General features: G+C 37.3%; 1 protein-coding gene across 1 annotated transcript in view; it reads left to right on the top strand.

The window, feature by feature from the left end:
• Positions 1-7,271, top strand: part of ZNF804B (zinc finger protein 804B) — a 222,101-nt gene extending 214,830 nt beyond the window's left edge. Inside the window, exons 3-6 of the mRNA XM_041408373.1 lie at positions 841-971; positions 3,596-5,055; positions 5,570-5,813; positions 5,930-7,271. Coding sequence (XP_041264307.1) covers positions 841-971; positions 3,596-5,055; positions 5,570-5,813; positions 5,930-7,271 — 3,177 coding nt within the window. The remainder of the gene's footprint in view (positions 1-840; positions 972-3,595; positions 5,056-5,569; positions 5,814-5,929) is intronic.
• Positions 7,272-21,086: the final 13,815 nt, after the last annotated feature.

Here is a 21,086-nt window from a genome sequence, read left to right as displayed (position 1 = left end):
AAGTGGGGAAGGGGGAAGGCATTTCTGCCATGGAGTACAGAAGCATGGATCTGAACTGGGGAGTTGCAAGGTCAGATGTGACTTGCTGTCTCCTAGAGAGCACAGTGAACTGAGACAACTGTTTTTGCAGAGGATGCTGTTAACACTTCCTAGTTTATGTCTTCTCCTTCGTTTTCCTTATGGTTAGTGCAAAATCAGGCAATAAAAAAATATAATAAAGGCAAAGAATTTTTCTCTCTCCAACAGCAATTACCTGGTTTATAGATATGGGAGGTGATTTAAAAATTGTAAAAATAGATATAAAACTGTTTCCTGATCAAATATTTCAGACAGTGGTTCTCTCCTTTGAGAAAACAATACAGCCTTGAAAAGGTACAAAACCAACAGATCAGCTCCCACACATCTATGTATGCATGTCCAAGTAGAGAACTATAAAATATATTACACATATATTTTATAGCTCAGAGTTATTCCAGTACATGTCTGTGGATTGCATTTCAACAGGATGAATCAAATAGGAAAATGTTGACCTCACTAAATGGATTCTAGTTTTGTGTCTTGTTGTATTTGTACACAACAGAATATTTTTGTATTCATCAGAAACCAAAAAGGCTGTCATTCATACATAGGCATCTATCTGATAAATAGCAGAGGGCAAATTATGCTGTTTTGGTAAGCAAAAATAACATTTTCAATCTCTTTTCACTATTACAGTATTTTAAGTATACTTTTATTCTCCATTTACATACCAACTTCATGAAAAGTGAATAAATGGAATAAGAGGCACTGTATCTGCTGTGTACATCTCTAGTCCCTTCTGTTTATATTCTTTTCACACAGAGATTGAAAGATTTAAAACAAAGGGAATTTGCTCGAAATGTGGCTTCAAAGTCATGGAAAGACGAGAAGAAACAGGAAAAAGCACTCAAGCGACTCCACCAGCTTGCAGAGTTACGGAAGCAGTCAGAATGGCAAGTTTTTAAAAAACATATGAGGTTTTAATGCCCTCTTTCCTCCCTTCCAGAAGAAATTATAATATTTTTACTCCTACACAAGTAATGTACAGAGATTGTGTGTACTGTAACCTGTTTTCAGCTGTCTTCAACTCCAAATGATCCTGTTCTGCAAACTATACATTGAAAACTTCTGCCTTAATTACGTGCTGTTTGAAAGTTTGTCGTTTTCTCTCCTGTAGATAGTTATTCTCGTGTCTTCTAAATTGAGTGCTTTGAAGATGCTTTTATAATATCACCATTTTACCCTATCCAGACTGATCTGAACAGATTAGTATGACTGTCTTAACACTTTATTGTAAGTTAATGGGAGAGGATAAACCCTTTGTGAATATTTTTTACTACTTTTAAGGTTTACTACTTTTCAGTTTCTCTGTAGGATGATTTGAATGAAAAACAAGTAATTAACTGAATTAAGTTTGTCTAATACTGTCAGCTCTACTAATTAATATCAAGATAGAGGACAAAGATTGTAGTAGTAAACCTTTAAATATGAGAAATCTCCTTTGTTTAATGACATGGAATGGTTCAGTAGAATAGATTGCCATCACACCAATTGTTTATATTAATGTATGACCAAAAGGAGTTAATAAGATAAATAAACTGGCATTGTTTAAATTCATCTGAAGACTACTGTACCCTGGAAATAACAGCATTCAGGGTTTATTACAAACTCATTTTGGCCTATGTAATTGCTTTTGAGCAATCTGCTGAAATATAACAGTTTAGCGCTAATATATCACTTTTATGAATGTGACTCCATTTTCATATAAATCTGCTGAAACAAATGTAACTGCCTGTGGGAAGCTTCCTTTATGCCCACGCAATTGAAGATGTAGCCTCAGATAGAGCGATAACACCAGTGATAATAGGAAAGCCAGAACAAATCTGGGAGGGAAAGAGCAGGTTTTCTTTTAGAAAGAGCCAGGAGTCCATAACATTTTGCACAGAGTGTGGAAGGAAAGAGCTTGCTATTCCTCCCTGTAACCACTAACAGGCTCGGGGGAGGACGAGTGCCGAGATTTTGGTGGAGGAGTAACACTCCCAATTGCTCAGGAGAGACAGAATGTCAGCCTTTGTAAGCAGAAGTCCACACTCATATAATTGTTACCATCCCTGAGTAACAAGGATGTCTCTCAGGTTCCAACACTGTTCCTTACAATAAGCTGATTCAATTTGACAAGAAAATTATTGTTAATCTCGGGGACAGAAAAATTTTATTTTGCTATTCCAAGACTTTAAAAAGGATTTCTTTGTATGCCTTCTCCAAGAGATAATTATTCCTGATGTACAAATAGGGGTTAATTTGTATCTCCTGATGCTGAATTTCTGGCAAAGGCAAATATATTCTCTGGAATGCATGCATATTCTCACATTATGTGTTGACCCTACTCCAGGGAATTTTTCTGTTTTTCCCATTGCTGAAGATCAAGGTATTTTTATAACATTTATAAAACATGATTGCCAATTATAGATAGCTTATATGCAGATCTGACTGTTTTAATTTATTTACATTTAATTAAGATGTTTAAATAAAACATTTTAATTAAATGTAAATGATTTACATGTAAATGTAAATTATATAAATGTAAAACATTTTTTATCAAACTCTTTATTTAAACTGGTTCTAGTTTGTTTTTTTCTTTTTAGAGTACCACAGTACATTAACAAGAAAAAATAAACTAGACACTGATAGCAAATGTAGATAATTAGTCTAATGAAATGTGTGTTTAAAATATGTATTGGAAAAACACTTTTATGGTGGCCATATATGTCACACCTTTAATGGAAAATAGCTACAGTCATTTCAGTCTCAGTTATCTGTTTCAAAAAATCAGTGGTTTGCCATTTTTGTTAAGGCCCTAGAATAGGTACCTTTTTTCTTTAATTACAAGAAAACTAAATAATATTTAAAATCTGAGATATTTTGAAAAGAGGAATAATGTTATTAATGGATGTAAGACACAGAAAATGTGGCAAAGTCAAATCATGATTAATAATGAGACCAGTAAAGTTGTGATTTTCTTCACCATCAATGTTTGCTGACAGTTTTAGTATTAATATGTTCTCTTTGAATATTTTGCAAAATCATTTGTTGTGGAATAAAATAAGAATCTACTCTTTAAAAAGTCAGACAAACACATTCTTCCCTAAGCAAGCAGAATGTTTTTCTTCTAGAGTTTGATTTTGCAGATGCTCCAGGTGGAAACATCTCTTTTTGAACACAGCACAATTCCTTTGCAGAGGTCTTTCAGAAAAGCAAGACTTACCACAGATTAGTTTCTCCTAAATATAAATTTGGAGTAAAACCAATATTTGTTCTGCTTGTACATGGGTATAACTGAAAAAGAAAATTCATGTGCTGACATTAAAACATGTAATTGTCTATGTGTAAAGATTGTCTTGCCCATACAAAATCCCAAACTGATGATAAAGTGGACTTTGTTGAAACTTAGCTTTACCCTGTAAAAAAACTGAATGACACCCTCCTTCACCAGACAGACATTTTCAAATGCAAGCTCTGTCATAACTTGGTTACTTAATGCAGCTTTCTTTTTTTCTTTATTTTTTTTACCTTAAAGCATCACTGGGAGCGGACCATTGCTTAAAGCCCCCCGATTAGTCCTGGAAAAGCAGCAATCACCAGATGGTATTTTCCTGTACAAGGGCAGCAAGTTCACAGCAAATTCTCAAAGAACCATCACAAGTGAAGGACAAGGCTTCTCCAAAAGCATACTAGAGAAACAGCAACTTATTATAAGCAGGCACCACCCCCCAGCTGAAAGACACCATGCACTTGGAAATCACATCTCACAAATGTTCCCATACAGCAACAGTACCTCTCAAAGGGCAGGAGTGTCTTTTTCATTCTCTAAAAAGGTCCCTTTGAAGCTTGAGTCATCAGCATCCGTCTTCAGTGAAAACTGTGAAGAAGGAAATGATTATAGTGAGTCCCCCAACCATAAAAAAAAGCAAACTATTGAGGGCTGTCATTCTGTCACACTTTTGGAGGAACAACAGAAAGCAAGTTTGGATAAAGAGCCATTTATTACACAAGACCAAATGGATTTGGATAACAGTGCATCAAGTCATGTAGCTACAAAACCTAAAATGCTAAAGGAAAATGAAAAAAGTAATGATAAGGAATCAGAAGAAAAATTCAGAGATAATCCTTCATTTTCTAAAGTCAAAATACCACTTCCAAATTTTTCTGCTTCCCTGAGAGAAACAGAGAAACAGAGCAAACTGAATGAATCTGAGCAATTCTTAGAAACTCCCATCTCATCTTCATGCCAAGCTAGCAATTTTTGTACACAGCTGAACACCTACAAGCCCAGTAATGCCCACCTGCCTGCCCAGTTATCTGAGCTCCCACGACAGCCAGCACCTGAGCTGACCTGTTCAAGCAACATTAATGAGAGTCCTGGAGTGATAAAAAGAGAAAGATCTTTGGAGATTACCGAAACCACAGATGGAAATATGGAAACACTTGAAAAGGAGACCATGGTTAAAGAAGTTAGGCCCCAGGCATTGCCTTTCCTCCATGTAGTGAGCAAAGATGGCACCACTGCTCTGCAGTGGCCCACAGAATTACTTTTGTTTACAAAAACTGAGCCCTGTATTTCATATGGCTGTAATCCACTGTATTTTGACTTCAGACTCTCTTTAAATCACAGGGAGGGTAAACAGAATGAAATAAACAAAGCAAGCTGTAAAGAGCTCTCTAAAAATAAGACTGCAGATGAATATGAACCCTCAGGTTTAATAAAACACAAGCAAATGTCAAATGAACAAGATAATCAGCTGTTGAAACCAAAGAAGACGAAAGGTTCCCTAAATCCAAGAAAGGCCAAGCAAAAAGCTGAGTCAGACATAGGGAAAGAAATGAATAAAAATGGTCAGAAATGTATTGCAGACAATTTGAATGAAAATATACCCAAAGTGCCTGCTTACCTTGATGTCTCACAAAAGGATTATGTGACAGAAAAACGTCTTTATACAAAATCACTGAGGAGACCTTTAAAACATCATTTCCATGACTGTGAAAGAAAAACTCAGAACATTAGAAACGAAAGCATTTCCTTTTCTGCTTTTATGTCTAGGATTAAAAACTCTAACTCTGAAAAATGTCATTTAATTTATTCTGAAGAAAAATATGAGAACAAAAATTATTCCAGATCCCTTCAAGACATGGTCAGCTGCAGCAGTGACATAAGTGACAGTGGAAAAGATTCTAGTGGAAGTTTTTTTAGCTGTAAATCCAGTTCAAACAGCAGGTATTCAGATAATGAAGGATGCGGAAGTTACACAAGATGTTGGAGATTCCCATCTCCTCAAAAGTCCTCATCTGGCAGACATTCCAGCTATTCTGACACTTCAGTTAGCAGTACGAGTAGCTACATGAGCTACATGAATCCCACATCAAACAATCACAGAAGAAATAATTTGCTTTGTTGTTGTAAAAGACAAAGCAAGACAGATGAAAGAAACAAACACAGAAAGCACAAGTGTATTTTCACTTCAGATGATACAGACGAGAATTATCTTTGTCATAGTAGAAGTCACAGAACTAGAAGCTGTATTCAGAGTAGCACAATTAAATATCGAAGATGTTCAAGACATAAACTTTTACAAAGCAGAGACAGGTCTAAACACGGCAGATGTAGACATCAGCATCTTGGCAAAGGGTTTAGCAGGAGTAGAAGCTGCCACAAATCCAAAAGTGGTTCCACTAGTGATTCAAGAAGCAGTGAAAGATCATCTAGCAGCAGAATATCAAGATGCAGCAGTTCAGGATCCGTGTCAAAAGAGACTGACAACTGTGACAACAAAACAAAAGAGGATGCTGAGAGAGGTTCTAATGCTGAACCAGGAAAAGCTGAAACTGCACATTCCAACTCTCTGAATGTGAACAGTCAGTCTAAAAACGTTGCCACCTGCTCTTCCAAAAACCTGGCAAAAGACATATGTGGAAAAAGAAAGTCAATGACAGCCAAGTTACTTTTAGAAAGAGTGCAGTCTAAGAAAACCCAGGAACAAATGTATGATCCAGAGAGATTTTCAATCAGTACTGGGATAGAATTAAAGGATCACTCACAAAGTCACTTTGCTCTTCAGTTTTCATCATCAGTAGATGACACTGCAATGTTACCTTTGCCAGAGAAAGTGCTAAGCAAAGGTAAAAATGATATGAGACATAATGAAATCAGTTTGTTGAAAAACAGTGTGAAGAAAAACAACACTGAAGCATCAGAGATAACAAATGTTACTCTTTCACCTGGAACTGATTATGATCATTGTGTTCTTAAAGACATAATTCAAATTGAAACAGGCTATCAGAATCCAAGCATAAAAAGGAACACAGCAATAAAGGAACAAACCAATCTCTTCATTAGTGAAGTGCAGCCCTTTATACAAAGCTGTGATCCAGTACCAAATGATTTCCCTGGTGCTTTTCCCTCTAATAGATATTCTGTTGCTAATTCAACAGAGACCAAAGAAGAACTACATGATGTAAACATGGACTTGAACCGGGCAGAAGGCAGTTCAGACTCTTTTTGTGACAGTGCTATGCAGAGGTATGGTGATACACTAAATGACCTAGAAGTGTACAGTAAACCCACCTCCCCTCCTTTAACACAGCAGCCTATCACATTTACACCAGAAGAAGTAGACAAATACAGGTTGCTGCAGCTGCAAGCCCAGCAGCACATCCAGAAACAACTTCTGGCAAAACATCTGAAAGTTTTGCCTGCCCCAGGACCAGCTGCCTTCTCTGCAACACCAGCAGTTCCTGCCCTCCCTGTTCAGCAGCAGGCTACTGTCACCACCATCCACCACACACTGCTGCAACGCTTTGCTGTCTCAGCATCTGTGCACTCCCACGGCAGCCATCTCTCCCTGGCACCCCTCCACCCCCTCTCTCAGGCACATTTTGCCCCCATATCACTTTCCCCATTAGCGCCGGCCCTTATTCCCACCCACCCTGCTTTCCTGACAGGACACCCACTGCACTTGGTTTCTGCCACTCCCCTCCACCCTTCCCCACTGACCTTCCCTGCACTGCCACACGCTGCATATATCCCAGCCTTATTTACACCACACCTGAACACAGTCACACCTTCTGCTATACACCCAAATCACTTAGTGCATCCCTTATTCCAAGGACAAGAGCCTCATCACTATTCTTGTTCTATCCAGACCCAACAGTTACCTACAGCAAAAGAAGTTTTCAGTGTTTCTAGCTACTTAAACTAGCCCAAATGATTTCATCATGGCTCCAACCCCGAATTAAAATAAAATAAAGCATTCAACATTCAATCACATCTGAGGGGAAATCTACTGTTTTGCTTAGAGCACAACAGCAAAGATTTTAAAGTCCACAATCTGGCTGACAGCATATGAATGTTGATTTAATTCTTGTATCACTGAGGAAAAGCAGCTTTAAAGCATTTTGTGATACTGTCACAAAGAAGGATGGGTGGCCAGTGTCATTCTACAGAATGTTGTAAAAGAATAGCTTGAAGTGAAGCCTATGACTGTCAGTAGGAAAGGGACCACAGCACCCAGACAAAATGGGATCAATATTGACACTGATGAGGGATCCAAAGTAGCACAATTTAAGGTTGAGCAAACTTGACACACTTCAAAGATTTGATTTTCTGGGTTTGTATATGAAACAGTGCCTGGTTTGGTTAAGGTATTTTAGACCGAGGAAAAATTAAGCTATCTGGGATCAGCAGACCCCAGGGCTGTCTCCTGGCCAAAGTAAACTGGGGAGGCTCAGAGGGAGGGGTGATGAGTTAACACTAGACAATGAGGATCACAACAACATCTTGAAGATACTTCAGTGATTTCATCCCTGCCTATGTTGCTTGGAGAGTGTAAAGGGACTGCAGTCAGGCCAGGGGTACATAGCAAAGCACTCCCTTAGCACCGGGAGCTCTGTGCTGGCAGAAGCAGGCTGCCTCTTTTCTCCCTGAGCCAAGCATCCAAGAAGGCTCACTGAGAAGCCGAGTTCTGTGGCACTGCCTCTGCATGGCTGCGTCACAGGGCATGTCAGAGTGAGCCGCACCAGCCCACAGCTGCCAAGCTGCCAGTGCTGGCTTTGAACCTCAGAGGTACTTGGCCAAACTGCAATGCCTTTTTCCCAGCAAACAGAGCTCTGATGTGTGGAAGAGTCTTTCCCAATGAATATGTAAATATATTTGATCCCTTTCACAAACAACAGAAAAAATTGGCCGGTCCTATAAAATCATGCAGATATTCATAAAGATGTAGAAGTAAAATTCTGATCAAAAGCTGGCTCTACAGGTTGAGACTCGGAGAAAAACTTGTTCAAGTACTCAGCATTTAAAAGTTTATTGAATCTAAACAAATATGTCAAGATTCTCGCATGTCTTCCCAAACTCTCAACAAGTAAATTGAAATTATGAATCCACAATGTATGAATGCATGTATCCAACCTTCAGAGTAATGTGTGGCTGAAATTTTTTGTAACAACTTGTATCTGGAAATAGGTGAAGGCTTCAGCATCTCTTTGAATGCCATAGTTTGACATTTTTTATAATGCTTCTAACTGAACACAAGATATTTAGCATGAAATTAGTTCATAATTATGGTTAGACTGCAGGCATGCTTCCCCAAAAAAATTGGACCATGAAGTAACCAACACAGAGTACCTGTTTGTTTGGATTAAAAGCATTTGAAATAATTTCAATTCATTTGCAATAAGGTAGTGCACAAAATGTATCTTTCAGAATGAATATAAAACAAAGTGAAAAACTTTGGGAGGAATTTTATTCCATTATATTCAGCTACCTGAAGAAACTTAAAAATCTAATTGCAAATAAGTAATGTCTTTAAAATAGAACAGAACCAATTTTCTTAGTTTTAATCAAAATACATCAATCCATTGCAATAAAATGTAATTGTTTTAATTTCTGTCTTTCTGGAGCTTCTTCATCATAAACTGGTAATATGCCAAACTTTTCAAGTTACTTTAAAAGTTGTGACTACTAGTTTTGTATTTTCAATGTAGCTTTAAACATTTGATGGTTTAGCTATTGAAAATAAAAATCAGGAAAAAATTGTGGAGACTATGCAGAAGCAAAACATTTTTATGTTGAAAAAGGTTGGTGGCACCAGCACCCACAAACATATTTTGGTTTGATTTCCAGATTATTTTTTAATCTCATTAACAAAACAGATTCATGTCATTTTGGTGTTACTTATCTGTGTGTAAGTGGCATATAAATTATATTTATTTTTCTAATTTAATTTGTAGAGTAATTCTTTAATTAAAATTATTGCTTCAGTATTAAGGAAGTAAATTTTTTTATTTGGGGAAATTGTAGAATGAAAAGTTTCCAGAGTTTAACAATTCTTCCTTTCAATTTCAATGGCTGAAAATTTTCCCAAGATATGATCTAAATTTACATATAATTTCTGTACTTCCGATACTTTATTTTCTGAGAATCAAACGTATTTCACTTACTCTGACTTAACATTTCTGAAAATTATTACGTGCTTGGATGGAGATCACTCACTCAGTGGACCACTTGGACACATTATCATAACTTTGTAGAAACATTCTGAATTGGACATCTAAAGTAGCAGGGCAAGCTGTGCCCCAGGAGGGGCTGACTGGGCTGCGTGGCCATCACCCACAGTCCAGGGATAATACCAGCATAAAAGGTGCATTTCCAGCCCCACAAGCTTTTAAATTTATGGGCCCAGTTGCATCTCTGTTGAAGTAAACCCAGCTGTTCTCACTGTGTGCAAAAGTTCATTTGTACCCTAGGTAGGTAACACCAAAAGAAAAATATGGAACTGAAGGAATGATGGGCTAATCTCATTTTTATTGTATGTACACATATTTTGTTTTCCCATTTCTACCAGACAATGTTAATACTATAGAAATTTCTGTGGCAAGAAACCTGACCAAATCAAACTTAACCATATCCTACTACATAGATCATTTACGGAAAATAGATGTATTTGTTTCCCTTACTGTATGCACCATACAATGGGACTCTAGAATAAATGAAACCATAGGATTCCCATGCATCATTTTACATACCAACACGGTAGGGCAAATAAATTGACAATGAAGATTAATTTTAATTCCTGGAACAATGGGAATGAGAATTTTGAGATGTATTAATGGGGAGAAAAAGAGAGATCAAGAACAGAAAGAGCACAACAGAAAACAGCAATCACTGATTACCAAACACAGGCAATGTCCAATACCATTCTTAGTGCACAGGAGGGATTTTCTTGGAGAAATGTAATAAAGCTATCAGCACAGCTGAAATTATATATTTTCTCTAATTGCTGCCATATTTTTTTCATCAGTAAAGTACTTTAAATATGTATCATTATAATTATTAAAAGTATTATTGAGCCTGATGTATGGAGCCGTGCTGCAATTTTGATTTTATTTAAAGAGATTTTTTAAAAGACTTACAGTATCCTTATGGCAGTGATATATACACACCAAGTTAATAATCTATTTTAGCTTGTTTGTATATTCTTGATACATAATCTAAGGAAAGAGGTCACCCACACCTTAAAATTCCATTAAAAAAATTTCCAGAGTCACACCATGATAAACTTTTTTCTTCTTGTTGTTTGGGGTTTTTTCTTTTTTTTTTTTTTGTATCTGATGCATTTCTGGGATACATCCAACATGTATATTTATTGTGCAGATTTGCATAAAAAATGCCATTTGATCAGATTGATTTTAAAATGTCAAGTTTATATTTAAAACTGGATAGTATAATATGTAAACTAGTAATTTTGTTTTGTATTCTCTGTATAAAGTGTTTTATATTATACAGTAGCTAAGTGAATTGCACTATTGTACATGCAATGGGACTTTTGTTTTAGCTTATTCAAGGAATCCCTGGGAATGTAGTTTAATGCAATAATATTTTTTTTCAATAAAAAAGGCTTACTGGTATAAAGAGTGTCAGTCATGTATTTTTAATGTAAAGCATACCAAAAGGCAGCAACATAATAAAATGCAGAATGATGCAAACATATTCTGTATTTTAATCTCCAGACCTGAAATACACTTAATTCATTCCTGTGGTTATAATCCTGAAATTTCGTAGAATGTTTCCTAAGGATTTTAGTATGTGTTACAAAAGTGGGTTGTTTAAATGGAACTGAAAATAAATATTCCTTACAAAAAATATTCTATCTATGTGTTTTTTCCAAGGACTTTTAATGAATAAATGTCCTCCTGAGTATTTTTATGCATTGGTCAGTTTATTTATAATTACACATACAACTCATCTATCAGGTTCCCCAAATAATTGTATAGCAGGTCCTTTGGTAAAGAATCGATCAGTAGGATCTACAAAGGTGTCATTTTTTCACTCTTCAGTCATTCTTTAAGTCTTCAAACAGTTAAGTATCACTTTATCCCATGTTTTCCCTATTACCTTGTATTTTTCCAGTTTGTTTATTACATCCTTTTCCATCTACCTTTCATTTAAATTGTTTTCTGACACAAGGCTTTTGGCCAGGCAGCTACTCAGCTTCAGTGCTCCCAGAACTGCTGCTGTACTATTTTCAAGGCTACTTAATCCCCTCAGTGGATAGTCTCATAAGTGCCCTGTCTCCAGGTGAGCACAAAGACTGAAGGAAGGTAAAAACAAGTGTCTGCATGTCTGTAGTAGATGAAACTCTACCTTTTGAGGTGAGATGTGACAGAGGTATATTCTGTCCAGCCTATCTGCATAGCTGGAAATACCTTGGCCATTCTCTGGGACCAAACTAATCTACCATGCAGTGCCATGTCATGACTCAGGCATTCTATAAAATCTTGAAACCAATGCAAATCCACGGAGACATAATTGAGACAGTGTGTCTAATTCCATTCAACTGTGCTTTTCCTTCTAGCTATTTTTTAATAAAAACAAAATTCGTAATTAGAAAAACATATAAAAAGTGCGTGTGTCTGAAGGAAATCTCCTGCAAATTAATATCTATGACATTACTGTTAACTCTAGTAGGTTTCCAGTTGAGATCAGATCCCACCTGTTTGTTGCTGAGCAAACCTTGGTGCAAGCAGGGGAAAAAACAAAAACAGAAACAAAACCAAAAATCACTATCTTGGTTTGACTGGGATATAATATGTGAATAAATGAAGGTGTCCACACCTCACTATTCCTGGTAAAGCTAACTATACTGCCAGCAAAATCCTTCCTACACTCTGGTGAGAAGTGTATAACCTTATTATGCAAAGTAAGCATCTTAATATGTATTTTATACAGAAATATAAAGAATCACCGTGAATGCAGCTCATTACCTTTCTCTTTCTAGACAGCAAGCAAAATGTGTGTGGGAATCTGCAAGCCAGAGAACTGCACTGCTGCTGCGCTGAGTTTGGGGCATACTGTTGTGATGTGCTTGAATATTTCTCTCTCCCAGGGCTGAGGAGAATTAACTCATTAATATTTCAGGTTATGAAAATACTCTCATTCAGGACCACCAGGATGAGCTGTAAGTCCACACGTTGCTTGTGTGTAGAGCATGTGGTAATGTTAACATACTTCTATTATTCTTCAATGAACAAATTATTTTCTTTAACAGAAAACACAGAAGATGCCAAACTGCCAATTACAGAAATTATAGACAGAAATAAATCTACAGTTACATTAATGGGCATTTACTTTAAACATCTACAGCTTAACAGAGACCAATCTGTTTTGTGAATGTGTTTAAAAGCCCTCTTGCCTGATATGTCAAGCACTAGATACACAACTGTCTTAAAAGAAGATGCAGCCCAAACTCATTTTCTATGACCTAGCTATGAAACCCTCAAATTAAAGATAAGATTGAAAAGCTTGTTAGACTTCCATCAAAGGTATAAGCAGTTCTGCTGCCTCCACTCAAGTGCCCATCTGAAACTTATATTATGCAAAAAAATCAATATTTCATTCTCATGAACCAATAAAATTTTTAGATCAAATAAATTTGTCATTTGCAAATCAATATATTAAATGTATTTATCAATTTTATATATAAAACTGTTTTGTGTACTCCAAGCTGTGTATGAGTAAAATCAGCACCATTAATAAATAAGTCATCGAAAATGGAATGAGGTAATTAGTTTCAGACAGCCATAAACCAACCATTCCTATGTAAAGCAATATGTTCTCTACAAAAATGGTTGAATTATAATTCACTTTTATCTTTTTTGCAAGTCACTTTTGGGCTAATTTCTGCCAGTCCCAGTGGAAAACCCTACCAAATTTGTTAGAAGTAGTTGTGTGTGTGTGTCCTGGGGACGTGGGTGTGTCATCTTACGGCTGCACAGTTGCATCTAATACAAACTCGTACCCCTGACAGCTGAGAGGTGGAGCTGTGCAAACCTCAGGAACTTCAGCAAGGCCAAGTGAAGGTCTTGCACCTGGGTTGAGGTAACTCCAAGCACAAGGACAGGCTGGAGAATGGATCTAGAGCACCAGTGGGGAGAAGGACTCGGGGGTGCTGGTAGATGAGCGGCTGGACATGAACCAGCCATGTGCACTGCAGCCCAGGAAGCCAAACGTGTACTGACCTGTATCCAAAGCAGTGTGGGCAGCAGGACAGGGGAGGGACTCTGGCCCTCTGCTCTGCTCTGCTCTGTTCTGCTCTGCTCTGGTGAGAGAGACCCCGCCTGGAACACGGCACCCAGCTCTGCAGCTCTCAGCAGAAGAACATGGACCTGTTCCAAAAGGCATAGAATTGTGCATGTAAATCAAAGATGTACAAGCAGGTAATGTCATTAATCTATTGCCACATATTTTCACAGGTGAAATATGGCAGAGTTCTTGAAACAGGAGAGTTTTTTCTTCTGTCCCTCATGCTGAGAAAGTGTAAGTTGCTGAGTAAATGCTTGTCTTTCAGCTGTACACAGCTAAAATGTTATGAACTGGAAATCCTATCTGCATCAGAGAAAGTCAAAACACTAGAAATTATTCCTTCTTGCTTCTTGCTTGCACCAGGGTTTCTCTGACAGTTTTCTTGAGAATTAACTCTATTTTCTAGTGAGTTTGCTTTCTCCAGAGAGGTGGAGCAGCTACTACAGGTTTGAAGGTGGAGATGCAGAGTCTGCACAGCTCAAATGTCAGACCTGTTAATTTGGGTTCCAAATAAAGTCATGCAGATCCAAGGGTAGATAACAAAATTTGATCATGGGATAGATAACTAAGTTAACACTACATGTTTAGTTGCTAGTTGTTCACTGAGACAAGTTCCCAGTTCTCACAGGAGTGGATTCTTCCTGTCTTGTCCTTAGCATGTAACACCTGAAGTACCAAGGAGAGTTTTCAGGACTGTTTCTCTCACTCTCCCTGAGACGCTTGAGAAACTGGCTGTGGCAAAAAACACTGATAATAATATGAGGTGATCCTTTTTAGTTTATTAGTAATTTCTTGAAAGATCTCTGTGACTTAAAGCACTTACTGCTTTTATTAATATCATTTGTAATTACAAAATTTGTAATTACTGTAATTTGTAATTACAGTAATGAGATCTACTGCTGACATAAATTTAATCCCTAGCAATGAGCTTTCCCACCATGAGTCCCCCTCTATTAGCTCTGCTCTGTGACCACATATTTTCAAATGCTACATTCCCTGATTTTATTTTTCCTAAATGATGTGTTAGATAAACAGTTGCTATATGATTTTTACTGGAAATTAAATGGCTCAGGGTGACATTTAATAATGAATCTTATTATGGATTATGATCAGAGCTTATGAGTTCAAAATAACTTTGCCACTCATTTCGATGTTGCCAGCCTCCACTAACTGCTCACAAGAGAGATCCCGAGATGCTCGGAGCCACTGAGGGTGTTGAAATGGGACAGCAGAAAGGAAATGAGGACAGGAAGGAAATGAGCACAAGGGCTGCCTGCAAATAATAAAGACAAAAGAGTGCAGTCTGAAAAGCAATGTCAGATTTGTGACACCTGGAGAAAAGAGTATGTTAATTCCAAAGGGTGCAGAGAACCCCAAGGAAAGGTCAGACTCTGATAGATAAAGCTGAAGAGACTTGCAAGCTCAGACAAGACCTCAGAGAAGCAGCTGTAATTACTGAAGTCCATAAAATTAAGACAAACATTTCCAGTAGTTTTTTTACTCATAGTAGGCTGTAACTTTTTCAAAAAATGTTTTTTCCATGTCTGTTCCCAGTCAAGTCCTAGGACAAACAGCATTGGATAAAGATGAAAAATGATGAATAACTATAAGCATTTCATACTGTACACTAAGACTTGTTTAGCTACTAGTGTTTCTTCAGTTCTTTTTTCAGAGATCACTCATCTGCATTTGGAAGCAGAGAAAGATATAGACTTTTGCTAATGATCTATTTTCAAAGTGCCACAGAAAGATTTAGCCACATAATTCCCATTATAGGCAATACATTTGAAAGGCTTTGTGACCTTTAGGTTAGAATACATGGGTTAATGTGGAACCTCATTTTTTTCATAAAAGGTTTTCAGGAAGTTTGTAGATAGTAGATAAACCACGATGACCAGCAGGATCAGACAGATTCAAACTGAGAAACTTCCTTGGCAGCTTGGAAAACTGGAAGCATTACAGGAAAATTATAGCACAGTCCTATCTGTCAACTCTTGTTCGAAAAGTATTAACTTTCTCTCAGAATTTCTTTGGTCTTCAAAAATCCAGGAATGAACTCACCACGTAGCACTCCTGCTGAACAGTTTTCAGGTCTAAGCATAGAAGTACTCGGTACTTATGGAGAAACTCAACATGAGTCAAACACTGGCTCAGCCTCACAAGCTCTGATTATGGGACACCTAAGCCACTGTGCAAGCACTGAAATGCATAGTGGCCTGCAAACTGCACCAGTATCTGTGTCTGGTTCTTTCCATCTTCATAACCCAGTGCTTAGGGTTTTCCAGATCAGAAGCCAAAGCCACTCTTGCCTCCTGCAGGTATCACAGAGTAGTAGAAGTAGCTCAGTACTCCCTTGACACTCTGTGTTAACATATCTGCAATGAAAGCTCTCTGCATTGTGGAAATTACACACAATTGACTCATTACATTTACCATGCAAGAATCCGCCCATCTAAATGGGACTGTATAAAATTTGGCTGTCTACTCCTCCCTGTATTCCCCAAAAAGCGAAAAGCCCTTAATGTGGGCTCATCCCACTTCCCTTGGGATCTCTAGAATCACCCTTGGTAGGTGATTATCTCTCCCCTCTGAGCTTAAGAGGTGGCTGCAGGCAACTTGAGCTACATTTTAGAGTCCAAAATGGGTCACCGGTGTAAGATACATATTGCTTTTTTTTGGAGATCTGGAAATTTTTGAAACTGAAACTGGAATTTTTAAAGCTAAGAAAGTTCATCATGATGCAGGTACTACTCCTGCCTGAAGAGTAGAAGAGGATAGCAAGATAAAAATCATATCAAACCTTTATTTTCAGCTATTTATAAAGAGATTGTCTAGAATTATTCACCAAAATATTTTGTGAAAAATATAAGATAACAATTATATTTTTAAGCAACTCATAACCAAATTATAAAATTTAAAAGCTTAAATTAAAATAGGTTATTTTTTTCATATTATTTGTTCAGGTGAAATGACAATTAAATTCATATATATTTGTACACAGTACCATATTCATTTATTGCTTTTAATTTTTTAATTTATGCACTTTTCTTCTTTCTTCACATGCAGATAGAGATACTTGCTTCATCATCAGATTGGTTGGCTTTCAGTGCTATTATTTGGTACTAAAAAGTCAGTCATCAATATTTTGTATGCCACATAAATATTCTCTACAGTACGCTTTTTTCACCAGCTTTATCTGCTAGAAATGAATGAGAGATGCAGCTATGGAACATTTTGAAAGGTTTTGTCAAAGAAATGTGTGGGACTATCTTTGATGCAAGTCCAAAAAACTCATAGTAACGAACGTAGCTAAAATGATAACCACAGATAGAAAATGACAGGTCAAAAAAGGGAGTCTTCAAAGACTCTTCTTTTGAAAACATGCAAACATTACTACATTACTACAGCAATTAATATTCAGATCATGGTCTTTTATTCCTTGACAAATCATTAAAGCATCTTCTACAAATCTTGGGCAAAGGACATGCCAGAGCATGATAGTCATAAATAGATGTAAGATGATGATGTATCATGGTCTTCTTCCAGGAATCTTTATTGCACAAATCTGGGGCCCAAGCAACACTGCAAAGGATATTTCTCAACCCACACTGGTCAACCTGTACTCTTCCTGATGTAGTTCAGACCACAGTGAATAAAGGGAAAGACAGACCTGCTGCAATGCCTAACCAGCTTCACTGGGGAATGGATGCTTTTAGAAAATGTGAAGGCATGAGGAGTCCCTGGGGGAGCAGAAATCCTGGAACCAAGTTTTCCATGCAGTAGGGGAAGCTGAGAAAAGGTCCCAGGCTGTAGCTAATGAGAGGAATCTGCTAAGAAGGGCAGCTGCACTGCTCAGCTTGCATGGAAAAAGGCTTTAAAGGCTGAGCCTGGCCCAGCTGAGGAAAACACAGCATGGAGATCACCAAGCAGCTTCCAAAAGCAAATTGCCCTTCAGAAGAAAGATGGCTCATGTTAACCCCCTTTAGTTAATGTGAGCTGCTGTGCTTAAATGAGCATGAAGACACAATCTAAGAGAAGGACAGCTCTCACATCCACATAAATCTCATGGTGGAGGAGGCATGTAATCAGGGCTGATTGCCATAATGTCTGTGCTTTATTGTAGATGCTTGTTCTTTGTATACAGACTTTCTACTGCATTAATTCATTCAGCCCCATTTTCTAACCTGGAAATATTACTTCCAGAGCTAAATAACTAGAGGTTTTATCTTTAAACTGTGACATTGAAGTATATAAAAATCCATTTAAGCAACCTACTGAGCTACTTATAAACTGAGTACAGCTGTAGCAGATGGTACTCATGCCAAGGTGGAGAAGACCTTCATACACTACATGGGACTCATTATACCTGTCTTGGAAGAATAAAAACAGCAGCTGGATATGGCATTAGCTATAGATATCTTCAAAACTTAAGCTGCCAAGCCATTACAGTTAGTGCCTGAAGATTAAAATTTCTCAGGTAGCTCCCATTAGGACCCAACAATTTATTGGAGTGTGCTCAGAGCATGTATTACACCACATGAAGTCACATGTTTTGAAATAAGTAAGCAGGACAATTTCCAGGCTGCTAATGCAAAGACACGTAAGCTTGATAATTTCTAAAATAAGGGTCAAGCAATTGGTGTGCAACAGAAACCAAGTAGAAAATTTCAACAATCATAAATGTCAGTGTCCATGTATGTCTGTATCTGTTTACAGACCTATTTCTGCATCAGCTGAAGAAGTAGATTTCTGTCCTCACCCTGATCTCATAATTTGAATGACTCAACCCCTAGAGTGCATCCTCAGTCACCTAACTAAATCTAAACATGTCACACACTGAGGGAGAATTGACCTTTTAGCAGGGATGCTGTTGTTCAAACACGATGGGGACAACTCATGAACTCTGGTGTATGAGTGCTCTGCAGCTCCTGCAATGTTCCAGGCTCCCACACTGTGCCATTTGCATGGTGGCAGCTGGGCCTGCTGTTGCTGCCACATTAGGTGTGCAGAACAGACTTATTCAGAATTTAGGGATGTTTGAAATCTAAGACCAGATCCAAATTTTGCAGCTCTGCCGCAGTTCTATTTTTACCGTCGTAATTCACTGTGACCACTTTAAATCCCTGTCCGCCCCGCTGAGTCCCTCAGGAGATCATGTTTTCCACCTGAATAATCCTTTAACACAGACATCCACTGATTCCATCTCTCACTTTCTAGTGTAAATTGTCATAATGCAAAAATATACAGTATTTTAAATCTATACTTAAAATATAAACTGCCTGCTTCTGTCACATTGAGGCCCTAAGGGTTTTTAGGATCAGACTGCTACTGCCAGAAATAGGATGCTGCAATTGAATCTGATTTTATATTCTACACTATATCAGGCTTCCAAGTTGGGCATATTTACATGTACATTTGATGACATCTAATGTATGCATACAGCTAAAATAAAATTCACATTATGGTAACTGATCACATGCAGGCTTTGATGAGTTCCTTTCCTTCTGCTAAGCTCCACATATCTTATTGAATTTCTGCATCAGTTCACATTGTGGATCAGAGTGATGCACACATCATATATCTGTGGGTAAGTACAAATATACACTTTTCTATGTCATCAACAATAAATCAACTATGTGTGATAGCTAAAATTATGCTGCTTTATATTAGTTGTCAGATGAAAAGAATATTTTCCATTGCTTTTTTTTATACCATTTTCGATCTCAATTAAATACAGAGTAATCAAGTTCATCTGTATTGTGTCAGGGAGGAGAAGTGTTGTTTTAGACTGTGTTTGAAGGTATTTGTGTTAGAGACAGCAGTATAGATTGGCAGGAAAAACTCACTGACCTAGTACTAATGCATTATAATGAATCTGCTGTTCACTGACATTAAACAATAAATACAAGAAACAATTGAATCAAGAATTCTTATTTGAAAGTAGAAAAACATGCTTAACTTGTTATCATAGGAATCTTAATTTTCCTTTTACTCTAGGTAATCATTGGAGGGGGTTGCTTATGTAGAGGCACTTTAAGTGAGCTCTGAACCTGCTACCTAAAGCAGGGCAAAGGATCTTCCTTAGCTTCTGCAGAAGAATGAATAATTAAGTGGAACATTTCTGCTCGATAAACAAAACTGGAATTTATTTAAAGGAAATTATAGATTTTATCATCTTCTGCAGTCTTACAATGAGCATCTGGGTTTTGCTGGCATGCAGATTATTGATGGCCCAAACTTATTAAGATTTCTGGTTGCTTTGTTCACAGAAGTAAATCAGCACAGCAGAAGGGATTAAAAATAGCACTAAAATAATTTTCTATTGTTTTGCTGAAATGCTTTATGAATGCTTATATCTTACAGGCAGATGGAACAATTCTAAGGTCTCATTTTCCAAAGGTATCTCATTATTTTATTGCTTATGAAAATTCACTTCCTTTCACAACTAGTCAACAAAGAAAGATTTTTGCTCTGTGCTGTGAACTACTGAGGATGGCTCCCAAGGAGCAGAAAAAGATAGGAATATAAAGAAATACCTCACAGTGGTAGTGTCTTGATAGCACTTCTGATATTTTTTCATTGTTCCAGATGTCACATATGAACCAAAATTTCACCCAAGACATTTTAAACATTTTTTTAAAACCTAACACATATGAATACACTGGAAGTTAAAATGAAGAAAACATGGGGTGGGGGCAGGTTGTGCAAACAATTCTGTTTAAGAAGAGGCTACTTAATACAAGTTATTTAATGAGCTGCTCAAAAATCATATTCTTCTTTGAGTATTTTTTCAAATACAACTCACTGTTACATCCAAAAATTTTCATTTTCTTCCCTCAAGGACATGGCTAAACTTCGACTTTTTATTTAATTTCCAGAAGATATACTGCTTCAGCAGGAACCTTCCTGCTCCAATGATGATGACATGATGAACAATACACCTGAAAGCTGCTAGCTGAACCATGGATTCCTGAAACACGGAAATTAACCAATCAAATACAAGGAGAAGGTTGGAAAATAACTCTGCAGGTCAGAAAGAGCACTGACACCCCATGGCAGTGAAGAGTTTCTCTTACAGAAAAGGTTCCTCACTTGAATAGGTACTATGTCTTCCCTTCCACTATTTCAGCTCTTAAATCTAATTTTATCTCATTTTCTTTATCTCTGTCCATCTCTTCTAACTATCCTAACAGTACCTCTGTTAGGATCTGAACCTTCTGTCCCGTGTTATTTCTGATTCTATTACTCTGTGACATTTTGCTATATATTTTCATTCCCTTTACATTTCCACCAAAATAGTATGACTCCAGACAAGGCCTCTCAAGAATTAGACTATTTGTCTTCTCTAGAGAGAAGGCTGTAGCAACTGAGCAAGTAACCAGGTACTGCAAAAACAGTAATGTGTAGAAGCAAGAAGATCCCTGGCATGGCATTA

Source organism: Onychostruthus taczanowskii, unplaced genomic scaffold (assembly GCF_017590055.1).
Source record: "Onychostruthus taczanowskii isolate IOZ18803 unplaced genomic scaffold, ASM1759005v1 scaffold3, whole genome shotgun sequence".
NCBI classification, from domain to species: domain Eukaryota; kingdom Metazoa; phylum Chordata; class Aves; order Passeriformes; family Passeridae; genus Onychostruthus; species Onychostruthus taczanowskii.
This window is presented reverse-complemented; position numbering and strand designations above follow the sequence as displayed.